Below are 16,094 nucleotides of genomic sequence, written 5' to 3' on the forward strand. Positions count from 1 at the left end.
TTCAGAGGCTGCCCGCCCGCCTCCCGCATCCGGTGGCTGTTGCTACGACCAGGCTCCGGCAGCTACAGCCGCCCCCTCACACCACGCAGCTTCCTAGAGGGCCCTCGGTCCTCTTGTTGGGGGTGGGGCTGGCCACAGAGAGCAGCCCTGCTAAATGCACCCTCGCGTCTCTCATGACACGTGGGGACACCTCTAGCACCTTGATTTCTTGGCACAGGGAATCACCAGAGGCTGGGCGGGCACCCCGGGCTCCAAGGCAGACCGCGCAGGAGTCCTCTGTGTTTAAAGGGTGCTCCTTGGGGGCCGGGGCCTGCAGGCTTGGGCAGTGGGCACGCCCACATATCATGCACCCCCAACTCCAGCCTTCCTGCCGGTCCATCTTGGGGACGGGGAGGACATCTCTAGAGACGCGCTTGCTTATATGGCCCTTGATGACTATTCCATTACTCCTCCCGTTTCCCGGCGAGCAGTTAGGAGATCATGGCTTTTCAGCCAAGGGCCACGGTGCACACGCTTAGCAGACACCAAGTCTCCGGCCTAACGGTGACAGCGCCACTCTCCTACCAAGTGATCCTGAGCATCTCCGCAGAGTGCACAGCCAGTGAATGGGGGGGTAGGGCTCGGTGGGGGTGGGGGGGTGGGGGTGCTGCCGGGTGGTGGGGCGGCGTCAGACTTACCCTCTCGCGCCTGATGCGGTTGTAGTTGAGTCTCATGAGTTCCGCAAACCTCTGCTCGTAGAGGTGCAGCAGCAGCACCAGGTACAAGCCTGAATTCATCAGCTCGTTCTGTGCCTAAATATGGAAAAGGAAGCGGTGACATTTGTCAGTAAAATACCTATTCATGGTCTCCACTGTGGGGGGAGGGTAAAGGCCGAGAGGTGATGAGAAATGGCCTGCTGGAAGGTCCCCAGACCTGGTCTTGGGGAGCACAGAGCAGGAAGGGATGAGGTGGGGGTCAGGGCAGCCATCCTGGAATTCTTCGCTACCCAGTGGACAATGCTCTGAGAAAGTTCCAGGCTTAATCCCACGCCACGAACATTTATTAAGCAGTTCCATGCACTGAATCTTGTGGGGTATTTTGGGGAGCAGGAGTCCAAGTCTCAGCAGCTCCCATTGGGATCCCGTTATCTGATGAGGAGAGAGAGGCTTGTTCATAAACGGCGGGACCTGCCAAGGGCCACACGGGCTGGTCCGGCAGGGGGTGTCTGGCTTCTTGGTGGTTGTTAAAGGACAGGGGCGGGCTCGGGTAGGTGGCGTGAGCCTTTCAGACAGAGGCGCCGGCGCAGCGCAGGCAGGGGAGGCGCGGCGAGGGCAGAGCCCATGTTGGGCAAAATTCCCGAGTCACGGTGAGCCTGGGGTGGAGAGGGGGGCGTTGCTCTGTTGATCTAAGAAAGCGCTGGCATGGCGAGAGGGCGCGGGGGGCTGTGTGGGGCGGAAGTGAGGAGTCGGGCCGTCGTGCCCCCCGCATGCGAGGAGCTACTGGAGCCTGCCAGGGAGTAGACACGACACACGGCTGGCCCAAGCTGGGCGGGCCTTGCTGTGGGAGGATCTGGGACACAGGTGCCAGGGGGGCGCGTTCTTTCCCGGCTCCCTCGTTGGCCCAGAGCAAGGGCTCAGGCCTCACTCCTGCCTTTGCAGTTGGACTCAGTGTCCTCCCTGAGGCCCCTGCCCAGCCTGGCCTGTTACCATTGAACCCCCCAGAGGCGTGTTCCCCGGGCAGGGGCTTGGGTGGCAGCGTGACCCACAGGGCCTTTGCTCGTGTTCTCCCTGCCTCGCTCTGGAGCTGACTTCTGTGCCTGTTCTGAGTGTCCCTCTGTCACCTTCTACCAGGCGGTGTCCAGAGGCCCCACCTGCCGCTCATTCCTTCACCCTCTGGCGCGGAAGCATTTGTCTGTTTCATACGCTGCACCCTGCACGTGGCCTTCTCCTGGCGGGTGGGTTGCGTCCCATGTTTCTCGTGGGTGCTTGGCAGCTGGGAGGTGCCGCGGGAGGAAGCGCCCATCTGGCTGTCCACAGCTGCTTTGTCCGCAGCTGGTTTGGGGTCTCTGCTGTGATGCCTGCCCCTTTGCACCTTTCGCAGATCTTCAATAAATTAGCGGCATTAGCAACCCCACTCCTTCCTCGCTGCTGCTCTAACCCCCATCTGTCCTGTGCCAAATCCCCACCGTGGTGGGAGGCTGTGGTGGGCAGCCCTGGTGCTCAGGAAGCCCCGAGGGGAATAAATTCGCAGCAGCGGCTTGGCCTTTTTTCCACAACAATTGGGAAAGGTCAGAACTTGCCTTTCTTCCCCAGGATGACCAAAGTTTGGCCTGATACAGCAAACACTTCAGTGCCCCTTCCTTCCGCGGTAGCCTGAGGGGCCTCGCGGCTGTGTTCCTGGCCCAGTCGATGGAGGGCGGCCCTGGAAGCTGGCGCAGAACACACCTCTTCCAGGGCAAAACAGCTGCCTGAAAAGGTGCCCTTGTTGAGCAGGATCGATGGGCTCCTCCGTCTGAATTGGGGCCAACTCCAGATCCTGGTCTCAGCCAACCCCTTCACTGAGAAGGCCCGTCCGCCGCGCCACGGTGCTGTCTGCAAAGGCTCCACTCAACTGTCCCTCCAAGTGAGCTTCCTATTTGCAGCCTTTGGTCACCTTATCTATGCTCTCTCCAACCTTGGCTTAGGGCAGGCAGAGGAAGTTGCTTGTTTTCCTCTTCTTTTTTTTTTTCCTTCTGTGTTAATTGTCTCTTCCCACTCTTGTCTCAAGAGTTATGTATCCTTAAGTCTGTCTTGCAAGACACCACGTCTGGGAAGCACTCCTGACTTACCCATCAGCTGCTCCTCACAAAACGGTCCTTGTCTCCCGTTTGCTTGCCTGGGCCTTGGCCCCTGCACATGCGCGGAGCTGCCCCTGGTCGGGTCTCTCTCCCCGGGGTTCTCATCAGTGAGCCTTTATGCGCAAAGACACGCTGATGCAAAATGGCAAATCAATCAGCTAGAAAATGGCTTGGAACGATCAGGTTTGTCAAAGCATTCGGGGAAATCATTTACTTTTTATGACTCAATAAGGCCCAGAGGCACGCAGATGGGAAAATATCCACTAATGTTTTCTGCAGATAATTTGAAAAGTCACTTCCAGCAGATTGTGCCTCTTCTCTGGTCTGTGGGAGGGAACGTGTCGCAACGGCGCCATCCATCTCCCGGGTCAAGCTCCTTTTTGTAGGCTGGGACGAGCTCGCACTGCCCACCGGGGGCCCAGGGCCAATCAGAGCAGGCGGTTCAGAGTCCACGCCCGGTCATCCTCATAGGCCGAGCCACAAGTGGGAGGGACTTGTTTGCAAAGAAAATTCCTTTCCCAAGTCCCGCAAGGGCAAAGTGGGCTAGGTTTGGAAGGTAAATTTGCTGGAGACTCCTGCTCTTCCTGATCCACCCCTTCCCTGACCTGATGGCCTCCTGTGGGAAGGAGCAGGGGTGGGGTAACTTAAAAGGGAGCAGGTTGTGAGCAGTGGCAGCCCGCCTGCCAGATGTTTATCTTTCTTTTCTCTTGCTCCTCCCCACCCCCAATTCATTTTGTTAATATTCATTTTGGCCAAAAGCTTTGCTGCGGGTGGAAATTCTCCATATAATCCTCTCAAAGAACCAGACAGCCTGGCTGAACTTTCTACCGAGTTTTCAAGTATGTTCAGGAGATGCGCCCAGGTGTGAGGGTGATTAGGTGACTGCGTGTGTCCAAGGGCATCTGTCCACGGCTGAGATGGAGCCGGGCCAGGGCTGTGTTCTGGAGCAGTGATAGCCAGAGGCCCGCTGAGACCCTCCTGTGTACCAGGCAAGGCTGGCAGAAGCATCTCTATCACACAGTGGGCGTAGGCCTCCAGGGTGGGCAGCCTGGGCTGTCAAGCACTATGACTTTGGACAGAGTTTTTACTGTGCATGATGAAAGTGATTCCATTTACAAAAGGGGAGAAGATAAGCTGTGTTCTGCCTATTTCCCTAAGGCATTATGGCAAAATGAGCTCATACAGTGAATGTGGCATATACAGAACAAAAACCTCCTACAAGAGGATAGAATCAAAGACAGGATTCAGATCAGTTGCCTGGCAAGGACCAAATCTGCCTTGCTTGTTCCTGTGTTCCTAGTGTCTACCCCAGTGCCTCGCAGGCTCAATAAATACATGCATAGATCAAAGATGAGAAAAACAATATATGCAACTTTGGTCTATTCAGCCATGATATTTGGCCCTAGTGGCTCCACATTTAACATGCATCAGAATTAACTGAGCGGGCCCCAGCCATCATACCCATGTGTACATGACGCCCTGACCACTGCCAGCCGCCCAGCTACTCCAGCCAATTTCCTACAGCCTCACCAGTTAACTAAGAGCCATGCTAACTCCAGCAGTTAGCTGCCCTGCTGACACCACATGCTCCACACCACTGCCTGTCCAGCAAACATCAACATGTCAGGGAGTATAGACACACAGATACATGCCTGGTAGCAACTTTAGGCAGCCAAACACCAAGATTCGACCTACAGCATCACCTACTATGCATAACTGAGTCCAGAGCTGAGGCTAAACCCCAACAATGCACTACTGTCTGATGGGGCTGACAGCCCGACCCGTAGTGCTGCACTGGCACAGCAGACAGGAGGTAGGGCCCACAAAGGGGATGCAACTTGAAGGGTTAATTTGGGGAGATGAGCTCCTGGACTCCATGTAATATCACCTGTATAAAACCAAACCCACAGTATTCAAACAGAAGTGTTGCCTAAAACACAGAAGTAATCACAGAGAACCTGGCAAAATGAGGGAGACAGAATAACAAAACAAAACTCCAAAACAAAACTCTGGAGAAAGACCCTAAAGAAACATTAAAAACTACTTGAGGAAGGACTCAAAGGAATGGTCATAAAAATGCTCACCAATCTTAGAAGAAAGGAGAAGTAGAAAATTTAAGGACAATCCAAATAAGTCACAGAACTGAAGACTATCATAAAGAACTAAAAATGCAATAGAGGGGGCCGATAGCAGATGGATAAAGCAGAGGAGCAAATAAGTAAGTTGTAGCACAATGTAAGAGAACTCCCCTAGACAGAGCAGCACAATGAAAGCCTTTTAAAATTTTTTTTTAAAAAAAGAAAACCTGAGAGACCTCTGGCACAACATTAAGAGGAGTAATATTCACACTGTAGGAGAAAGAGTAGCAGAAGAAAAAGGTGGAGGCCGGGAGAAGGAAAGAAAGGGGGAGGGAGCGGAGAGGGACAGAAAGGGCTACGAAAAAATATCTGAGGAAATAATCGCCAAAAACTTCCCTAATCTGGGGAAGGAAACAGATACCCAGGTGCAAGAGGCCTAGAGAACTCCAGAGACCCGTATCAAGACAGATTATAATCTAAATGGAAAATATTAAATCTAGAGGATCTTACAAGCAGCAAGGGCACATACAAGGAATGAGATTATAAGACTATCAGCAGACTTTTCAACAGAAAACTTGCGTGCCAGAAGACAGTGGCAAGACATACTCTAAGTGCTGAAAGGAAGAAAACTTTCATCCAACAGTTCTATACCCACCAAGGGTGTCAATTAGATTTGAAGAGGAGGAGCCTCCCTGGTGGCACAAGGGGTTAAGCACTATGAAGCAATCCGCAGCCTCTGCAGCATGAGTTCGAGCCCCAGACGGCCAGGGAGCAACCCACATGGCACAGCAGACCTCTTCTGCCTCGCCCGCTGCTCCCCTCAGCAGTGTATTTCAGTCAGTCTGCCTGTTCTGTTCCCCACTCTGTCTCTGGTGAATCCTCTCACCCCCTGCATCTCTGGTCTGCACCCCAGGTCTTGTATGCATAAATCAATCTTAAAAAAAAAAAAAGATTTGAAGAGGAGATTGAAGATGGGGAGTTCTCCAGAGGAGCAAGAACTAAACAAATTCATCAGCATTTAACTGGTATTGCAGAAATGCTAAAGGGATTCATTTAAACTAAAAAGGCATTGAATAAAGCAGGAAATACCTGAAACAAAGAGAATGTAGGTCTTGCCTCTAAGCAAGCCTGGTGTCTGAATGTATCAGAGTAGGTTGGTTCATGTCTAGTTGTTAGTTATGAGGTTTCGTGTGACTTAACAACTTTGGATGTTATTTTCACCTGTAAAATAGGAAAAACATGCCTGCCCCTGCCTATCTTCCAGAATTATTGAGAGGGATAAATGAAAATTTATTTATGACAACACTCTGCAAATTAGAGCGCCATGTAAAAGTAAGTTATTGTTATTTTCCTAGGGAGGAAAATCAAGAGAAGAGAGTAGGCAAAGAAAATAGAAAAAAGAAGTGGAAGGAAAGATCATGGTGTTGGACAGGATGGCTTCAAAGAAATCTTTTAAGTCCAAAATTCTGTGGTTGAATAGAAAAAGAGAAAATAATAAGGTATCAAAACATATATCAAAAATAGCCATCTGCGCAGCGGTTGAGCGCTGGGTTGCGAAGCTGCCCGCAGCCTCTGCAGCGCCGGTTCGATCCCCGGCTGCTCCCCGGCCACCGGAGGAGGGTCCCGCATGGCGCGCAGACCTCTCCTGCCTCCCGCTGCTCCCCTCAGCAGTGTACTTCGGTCCTTCTGCCTGCTCTGCTCCCCGCTCTGGCTCTGGTGAATTCTCTCACCCTCCCGCGCTTCTGACTGTACCCAGTGCTTGTATAAATAAATAAATAAATCTTTAAAAAAAAAAAAAAGCCATTTGTCCAATACCATGATTTGGAATTGTCTACTTAAAAAACATAGTCTGATATAAGCCTCTCTGCACCCTTGAAGACCGCTGACAGTGCTGACGGGGCCCCAGTGGGTGGTCACATCGCCAGTGAGACATCTGTTGCAGATGTCTCGGGCTTTACCCCCCAGGGCACATGGATGGAGGCCTCCCACCTCCATCTCCTCCCTCATCTCAGTGGGTTCTCTGGTCCTGAGAGCAGGTCAGCCCCTTCGGTGGCTGTTCCAGCAACAGCCCACCCACCCTTACTTAGATCCTCCAACACCTCACTTTTTGCTCTCTTCAGGACCCCAGGCCGCTGGCAGTGTATGCATGGCCTCTGATGGATGGCAGGCATCCTGTAAGTGCTTTTCAAGTTAACCTCTTGTGTGCATGTTGCTACACTTAAAAAAATATTGGCACTTGGTCTCATCCCAGACCAATTAAATCAGAATCACTGGGGGTGGGCATTGGCATTTTAATGGGAAGAAAAAAAGACACACCACTCAATGTTGATTTTAATTATGTTTGTGATTTTCATGATTAAAGATAAAATAAAAATTAAATGAGAAAAATGGGTGAGAAATCAGTGAGAGTGTAGCCGGAGGTCAAGGGAGAGCCAGACTAGGCTGCTTCTTTGCCCCTTTTTTGCCTGCGTCTTTATCTGGCACCAGAGAGCCCACTTCTCAGGAGGGGAGCCTGTTTGCCAAGGAGTGTACAGCCCTGAAAGTTGGTTGGGTCATGGGTCCAGATGAGCCAAGGTTTGGGAGTCAGGGGAGGGGCCCGGAACCCCAGAAGTGGACACACGTCAACTCTATGGCCAGGCCAGGGGCCTCCCCAGTGGGGACCAGCTGAGGTTGTAAAACTCCATCTTGATATTTGTGTTAAACAGCAGCCCCTTCAGTCTCTATCCGTGGAGAGTTTCTGAACTTGACTAAGTCAAGCTTCCCTGGTGGCTCAAGTTTAACTCAGACTGTTAGCAAACAGACCCTGTTAAATTCCCAACGGGCTGTCGGAACAGTCAGGGCTGCTGTACAAGCGCGAGCCCTCGACCGCTTTCCACTGGCAGACGACTGTTGTGTGTGGCTTCTCGGGACCGTGGTTTTCCCACCAGGGTGGGTCTGTCAATCCAGTTTCTACCTGTGATTATAATGAAGGGCATTTTCAAAGGCTTCGGTGGCCTGTCAAGTTCTCACTGAAACCAATTTAAACGTCTTTCTGCTTCCACATAGAGTAAATTATGGGGCAGGATATTTTCCATGTCCCCCTCCAGATCCACTTGCCGCCCTGCTCTGTGGCCTTGAGGCTGATCTCAGTGCATTGGTTAACTCGGCCCCTGGTCCCCTGGCTCCCCATTGGGGCTGCCCGGTGGGAGGTGCTGGCGGGAGCCAGAGGCAGGAGGAGGCAGGCAGAGGGAATGCCCACGCTGTGCCCGCTACACTGTGCAGCTCCACCCCTGTCCTCGTCACTGCAGACCTGTGGGGCACTTTGCTGGCCTCTGCCAGCTTGGCCATCCCTCCTGCTTGCTTTCCCTGTGCTCACCCTTGCCCTTTGTCCAGCTCCAGCACGCTCTCCTTGTGCCATTCCTCTCTCCTGCCCAGACCCTGGTCGTCACAGTTACCTTCATGGTTCTCTTTAGAATGTACCTGCTGTGTCACCCGCCAGGGTGCAGCGAGGCCAGCGATATGCTTCACCCTCTGTGGGGTCTTGGCTTTGTCCATGATGGCCACCAGCCTAGTAGCCTGGAGCGAGAAGCTTCTCCCTGGACTGCGATAGTGGGGCTTCTCTGTGGCCGGAACGTGGGGTCCTCATTGACTGGGACTCTCTGCACGTGCGCCATTGTAGGTGAGGCGCGGGGGCTTCCCTACACCCAGCCCTGCAGGTGGGAATGCTCTTCCCCGGGCTTCCGGCGAGAGAGCTGAGGTCCAGAGAGTTTATGACCTTTCCCCAAGGTCAAGGTCACCTGGCAGCGGGGCGGGGATGGGTCTAGGATGAGGTTTACATCTTAGTCAAAGCAGGAAGGCTGCTTGGAGTGGGCCGCCAGAGGAGCACAAGCATTTACTAGTGTTATTCCTTTAGTATCTGTTTGGCGGAGTTTCAGGAAAAGGACATTTATAATCAGAATTTTGTCCAGTCAGTTCTTCTCCCAGCTAGGCCTCACTTTCTGAGGGGAGCAGAGGACCTGGGTGGGGGGCCCTCGCCTGCATGCTGCCCTGTGCTGGGGAACAGAGCTGCGTGAGCGGAGGTGGTGGGGGGTTCCAGGAGGCCAAGGTTCCAGGCAGCCCCCGCAACAGAACAGACCCCAGAGAGGTGCAGGGCACCCTGTTCTTACCCTTTCTTTCCCAAGTTGCTCCGTTTCCACCTGGGAAGAGCTCGTCGCGTGGGGGAGGCCACCTGTCTGTCCCCGCGCCCCCCCTGCTCTCCAGGGCAGACACTTCAGTACAACTGGAAATGCTCGGGCCAGAAGGGGTTTCCTGAGACAGGCCCCGGGCCCCACAGCGTCCGCGATGCCGGCAGGCCACGCGTGTAGTTTGAACATTCCTGGTAGCCACGTGAACGGACTATTTGGAGCAAAATTGGGGACCATTTGCTCCAAGACCCTGATTTTTCTCTCTCGTGGCTGGCAAACTTGAACGACATCAGTAAATCAGGGTGTGGAGCTTGCCAGACTTGGCTGTGGCTGCGTGTCCAGTTGGCTTCTGCAGTTTCCTGCTTTTGTCCCTGACGGCTTGGGGGGAGTCTCAGCCCAGAGCCCTGGCCTTTCCAGTCCTGTGACAATGTTCTGACTTAGTAACAGCCCGTTCTCAGAGAAGGGAGCTGAATGGGCGCTCCCAGGCCGCCACCCCCACCCTCCTGCCTTCCTTTCTGGCCTGGCTCCCCTCACTGACTTCAGCCCTGGGGCTGGGTGGGTGGAGTGTGGGGGTGGCCTGTGAGGGCTCTTACCCGGGACTGCTGGTGCTTGTGGTAAAGCTCCGTCACGTTAAAGTCGTCCAGGTCCACCAGCAGGCCTTGCTTGCACATCTCGCAGGTCTTTATGGCCCCCAGATCAGCTCCTGAAATCAGACACAGAGCTCTTTTGGCACCACAGCTCAGGGCCTCTCTGTGCCGACACTTGGGGTGTTTTAATGTTGACATTTTGCAAGTGGACGTGTGTGCATTAGGAATTCTGAGTTTCGGCAGCCTGCAGCCCTTTCTGCAATCACTTCTGTGGAAAATGACCTTGAATCTAGATCTGAAAAATTTCCTTTGTAATCACGGACATTATTATGCAAGCTTCATGTCAGCAAAAGTCCCATGGCCTTCAGGTCTCGCTTTCTGTTTAAATATAAACATACTGGCTCATAAATGGGAATTGCTAGGTGGAGGCCGAGGGGCTGAGGGGCTGTCATGCAGGTGTTTGCAGGAGTGGCTGCTGGGCTTGTGCTGTGTTTTCTGGCCAACCTAGGGCAGGTTCATGCAGACAAGTCAAGACCAGATGATAGCAGAAGCCTCAGTCTATGGCTTATGCCCTGGCTGCCATGCAGGAGAGTGAGGCCCAGGCCATGTGTGGGTCCTAGCGCAGCGTCCCTGGGCCAGCACCTCCACTGAGCCCAGACTCCTCTGGGAAAAGAAACATGAGGAGACTTGCTTTGCTGCTGTTTGGTGGTTATTTTATATATATATATAGGGTATTTATTTATGCATACGAGAACTGGGGTGCAGGCCAGAGGTGCGGGGGATGAGAGGATTCACCAGAGACAGAGTGGGGAACAGAACAGGCGGATCCACCAAAACACACTGCTGAGGGGAGCAGCAGGTGAGACAGGAGAGGTCTGCTGTGCCATGTGGGTCACCTCCCTGGCTGGGGACTGAACTCAGGCCACAAACGTTCTGCCCAGCATTCTTTTCCCCAGTGAGGGGGGCTGCATTTTGACTAATGATGTGCTGCTGTTTATCTTAAGCAGGACAACATAGAGGACTAGTCAGTTACCTGCATTTATTAGGAGAGATGAGCTGTGTACTGTTTTATGCCCCAATTCTACTTTTCCCCAGTGGGGATCTAGAGGGTGAACAAAAGAGAATTGCAGAGGACAAGGAGGACCAGGTACCCCCTTATCTGCATTTTCTTTGCTTGATTTTTCTTTTAGCTTCACTCTTTAATGCTTTGGGCTATGCTGCGCTCCTGTGTCCTCAGCCTCATCCTGCCCAAAATACCCCCACGAGCAGTGGCATCTGCCCACCCTCAGCTGCACTTTCATCCCACAGCCAAAGCACTGCCTGGCAGGGCCAGTAGCAGTGGGAGTCCACTCCTTCGCCCTCCGAGGGCTGAGAACCCTGCTGACGATGTGGACGCGTCTGGGTGGCTCGGGCAGGGGTCCTTCATTCTTGTGCTCGGGAACATGCAAACGTGGAACAGGGACTGGGGTGGGGGGGTGACATGGTCCCCGGGCTCAGGCTGGGATGAGACGGAGTGCCTGGCCAGGGCTTGCGGCCATGCCCCCGGGACAGGTTTTGCAGGCTTCCTGGAATAATGGCGGAGGAGAACAGGGAGGAGGAGGATGTGACTCTGGGGGAGAACCTTCGGGAGAGGCCTGTCTGAGAGACAGCTGTTTTCTCAAGGAGTTGTTCTTTGCACTGAGGTTCCATGGTTTTTGCTTGTTCAAGTAGTTCGCACTCCTAAAACCATGTCTGGAAGACACCTCTTGTTCTCTGCTGCGGAAACCACGGCTGACTTACTGACGTCTTAGGTTATAACCTCCCCAGGGGGATGAGAAAGTTGCTTCAGGCCCAGTTATAAGGTCTGTTAAAGACAGAGCTGACAAAACCAGCACGTGGGACTCTCTTGCCTAATATGGTTCTAGAAAATCAGATCAGTGCTCTTTCCCGACCTCCACTGCAAATGGCAGCTTTGCTCCCTTTTTCGGGCGATGTCTCCCCACCCCCACCTCGGATCTCCCCACCAGGGCAAGGAAGCAGGACTGTTGGGCTGGGTGTCTCCTTCTCGCATGGCTGTTGAGTGCTGTGGGGTTCAACCGTGGACCCACTTCTAGTTTCCTTCCTCCTGGGGAGGTATCTTAGCCTCTCTGCTCAGCCCCCATGTAGGGGTAGAATTCAGCAGTGTCGGGTTCCAGATTCTGCACTCAGACTGCAAAATAATTCTTGCCCCTCCCCTGCTTTGAAGACAGCATTTAGCCCCACTGCTGTCTGTCGGGGCTGGGAGCCAGGGTGCAGGGCTGGGGGCCATGGGGCTGGGGGCCGTGGTTCCCCAGCTACTGCTCCTACGAGAGCCAGCGGCTGTCAAGGCCAAGGCCGAGTCCGGGCGGTGGCGCCGCCTGTTAATTAGATGCCGTGGCATTTGCTGCTCTTCTTCCCACCTACCTGAGGTTATTTTCACTTTCAGCCACTTTTTCAGGCATTCTTGATGAACAAACTGCAGGCTTCCCACACAGCCACACGGCTCCAGGAGGGGGTTGGTGGGGGAACCCCCAGCTATCTGACAGATGCGACACGAGTCTCCCTCCTCCTCGGAGTCCTCCTCCAGGAGACTAAACAGAAAACAAGCGCTCGTGACCAGAGTCTGCACGTCCGCAGTGTCCGCACATATCAGTTCCCAAGGGGCTGGCGGGGGAAGGAGCAGCCCCCTACCCCACGCCCCTCCCTCCGGGGCACCTCACTGTTCCCTCTGACCCTTCAGAAAGGCCCTCCCAGGTGTGGGTACAGGTGGTGGGGTGAGGACCCCTCCTCAGGCTCCACTGGAGTTAGTGACGCAAGCTGGCCAGGAGAAGACACTGGTCCCGTAAAGCAAGAGGTGTGGGACACAGATGGGGAGCCCCGTCCCCGCTGTGGCCATAGCGTGGGGGTGGGTGTTTGGGGATCTGTGGTCGGGGGTCTGGATTTGAGACTTGCTTCTAAACTTGTGAGTTTGGTGACTTTGGACAAGTTACTCAAGCTCCCTGGTGTGTTTCCCCGTCTGGGAAGCCATGTGCTAATCTGCTGCCAGCCGGCTCCACGTGGGCAGACGGGCAGCGAGGACGGCAGTGAGCCAGTCCTGCCGGGTCTTCAGTGCATCCCGTGTCCGGCATGTATGTGCACATGGACATGCCTCAGTAGATGTTGGGTGAGACAGAAAACCAGCCAGGGCATCTGGGCATAGCTCCCCAGGACACCACACTTGCCAACCAAGTGTACCAAGATGCCCAAGTGCAGCTCCCGGCGTGTGACGCACGCACGAGGAATGAAAATGTCAGTGGATGCAGTTGTGTGTCATAGGTGGTGGGTGGGGAAGTGGTTGGTGTTCCTGTATGGAGAATTTTAAGATGTGTAGATTATTTTTTTTGTTGAGAGTTCTTGAGAGTCTTCATGTGGCTGGGGGCTGTCCGGTCAAGGAAGGGAAACTATAGTGAGGGACAAAAAAAATCAAAGACTAGGAAGAGAAGGGTGATGCTTGGGGCATAGAAGTATAATAGTCACTTTCTTGGAGACCTCCTTCCCCAAGAAAGGGGGGGTCAGTGAAAAGGAACAGATTTATAGTTTTCTATGAGGCACACAAACGAGAGATAGTGCCATGTTTATCACAGAAAGACTCACTATTTCCCACCAAATCGATTGTCCTCGGAGTAATCTATACATTCAATGCAATTCCAATAAAAACAACAGTAGAGAGTTGAGAAGAAAATAGGAAGACTATTGTCTTGATCAAGATCGCAAGATACAAATCGCACCATCTGTAAAAAAGATGGGTACATTCAACTATGTCAAAGAAGAGTGTGTTTTTGTTAAAAGACATCAAGAGACAAACTGCAAATTGGGAAAAGCTATTTCGAACACGTGACTGTCAAAGGAGTAGATGAGTAGTCAGAACATAGAGTTCTTCAGAGAAGAGGATTCTAAAAGAAAAATGGGCAAAAGTATTTTACCGAAGAGGAAACACAAATGGCCATTGAACATTTAAAAAGGACATAAAACACCTGACGTCAGTAGTAGTCATGAAAATGTCATTTAGGGCCTCCCTGGTGGCGCAAGGAGTTAAACGCAGCACTGTGAAGCTCTCGGCAGCCTCTGCAGCACGGGTTTGATACCAGCTGGCCAGGGAGGTACCCACCTGGCGCAGCAGACCTCTCCTGACTCGCCCGCTGAGCCTCTCAGCAGTGTATTTTAGTTGATCCGCCTCTTCTGCTTCCCTCTCTGTCTCTGGTGAATCCTCTCACCCCCTGCACCTTTGGCCTGTACCCCAGCTCTTGTATGCATAAATAAATAAATCTTTGGGAAAAAAAGAAAATGTAAATTAAAGCCACAACATCCTTTTACTCCCATCAGACTGGAAAACACTGGAAAGACCCAAAGCGTACAAGTGCTGGCGGAGATGGACAACGGTACATGCCACTACTCAGAACATGGATTGGCTTTCTTTAGCATGGTGGGAGGGTGCTCCCTGCCATCCCAGAACTACCGGGTCAGTGTCCCATAAAATGCAGCTCAAGTGCACCTGGAGACACTTGTGAGAATGTTCATGTGGCGCTGCTTGCAGAAAACAGCAAAGAAGATGGGAGAAGGGCTAAGCTGTGGCTGACTTCTGTGATGGGATACTCTGTCCGGCTGCGAGCGAGTGAATTAAAGCCAAAACTACCAACAAGGATGCAGCTCACGAATGCTGTCAGGGGAAAAAAGCAAGTCATCAAAGAACAGATTGTATTTCTACAGAGCTCAGAAGTAATAGTCATATTTCTGTGGAACTGAAAGTATCCCCAGTCTATTGCTTGGGACACACACACACACACAAACACACACACACACACAAATGGTAAAACCACAAGGCAGAATTCTCCAACAACAACAAAATAGAAGGCAAAGGAATGATAAATGCAAGGCAGGAATGATCTCCTGGGGGCCAAGGGAGTTTTGGGGATGGGGGCAATGAACCCACTGGGGTTCTAGCAATGCTCTCGGCTGGAAGGTGGACACAGAAATGTCTCATTCCCTAGGCTATATGTGTGTTATGTACTTACTTGTGTGTATTATAGACAGAGGCCAAATTTAAGATTGTAAGTGGTGCTGAGAAATGGGCTTGAAATATCAATAGAAGGCATATTATAATATGTGAACCAAAGCTTAAAAAATTGCATCTGTATGCAATAGGAAAGTGGAAAGCTGTAAACAGTGCTTCTCTCTAAATGATAGTTACAGATAATTTTTAAGTTTATATATATATTTTTTAAAGATTTGTTTATTTATGCATATAAGAGTTGGGGTACAGGCCAGAGGTGTGTGTGTGAGGTGAGAGGATCACCAAAGACAGAGTGGGGAGCAGAACAGGAAGACTGACTGAAATACACTGCTGAGGGGAGCAGCAGGCAAGACAGGAGAGGTCTGCCGCGCCATGTGGGTAGCTCCCTGGCTGGCCGGGAATCAAACTTGTTCTGCAGTGGCTGTGAATAGCTTTATAGGTTGCATCTTAACGCTTGTGCCTCCAGGGAGGCCCCTAAGTTTATATTTTTAATGGTTCCTAAAATGAGTATTTTTTGAAATAAGAGCATACTTTTAGTACATACAGAAAAAAAAAAGTGATAATAAGCAAAGTACGGAAATAATAGCTGCTGAATGCAGTGGATGCATTTCTTGAAGGAATCATTTGGGGCATCACTTTGGGTTGGGGGAACTCCAGACTCCTGGCAAGTGGGTCTGAAGCTGTTTTTTTGGGTTGGGGAGGACTGGTGTGTGCGAAGCCCTTTGATCCTGATTCATGCGCCAGTCTTTTGGTGATTTGTTTAAAGTGAGAACGAAAACCCGCTGCTAACTATACTATAAGGATATTTCACTCCCGCAACTGAGTGAAAGCATAGAGGAGTGTGGGCACATCTGTGTTCCTCTTCTGCATTTCTAAATCATTGCCAAGAAACTTTCCTCCTTAGAAAGGAATATCAACAGGCTAATGAATAGCCCAAATGAGCCACACTAAATACACAGAGAGCTCGCATTCAGAGAATCAGCTTCCAGGTCAGAAAGGCAAGCTCAGGGCCCGGTAAACACCCATCGTAAACCAGACGGTAGAATCCCGAGGTGGAGTTTAATGATGGCTTTAAAAAGTATCCGATGTCGGAGTTGTGAAATACCCCAAGATGGCCTCCCAAGAAGGGAAGGATCAAAGAAAAGGACCATTTAAAAAAGATCAAATTTCTCTCTCTCCCCTGCATTTGAAAGAGCACACAAAATGGAAGCAGTGGTTACCCCAGAGGCCCGTTGGGGAACCCAGATAACTATGGTAACTGTTTGGGAACAGCCTTTTGGTTTGGAAGATTCAGATTCTAGAGCTGTAGTTTGGATTCACACAAAATCCCCCTATGGAAAGCTGGTGAACTTCAAATGCTGAGCGGCCCATTCTCTGGGGAGATAGCAACCTCTCTCGTGCAAA

At 51.9% G+C, this 16,094-nt stretch overlaps 1 protein-coding gene across 1 annotated transcript in view; it reads right to left on the reverse strand.

Moving 5' to 3' along the window:
* Positions 1 to 16,094, reverse strand: part of MARCHF10 (membrane associated ring-CH-type finger 10) — a gene marked incomplete at both ends in the record, with an annotated part of 66,398 nt that overhangs the window by 6,860 nt on the left and 43,444 nt on the right. The window contains 3 exons of the mRNA XM_084238029.1: positions 678 to 791; positions 9,650 to 9,759; positions 12,065 to 12,231. Of these exons, the coding sequence (XP_084094155.1) occupies positions 678 to 791; positions 9,650 to 9,759; positions 12,065 to 12,231 (391 nt within the window). The remainder of the gene's footprint in view (positions 1 to 677; positions 792 to 9,649; positions 9,760 to 12,064; positions 12,232 to 16,094) is intronic.

Source organism: Talpa europaea, assembly GCF_964194135.1.
Source record: "Talpa europaea genome assembly, chromosome: 7".
In the NCBI taxonomy this organism is placed as follows: domain Eukaryota; kingdom Metazoa; phylum Chordata; class Mammalia; order Eulipotyphla; family Talpidae; genus Talpa; species Talpa europaea.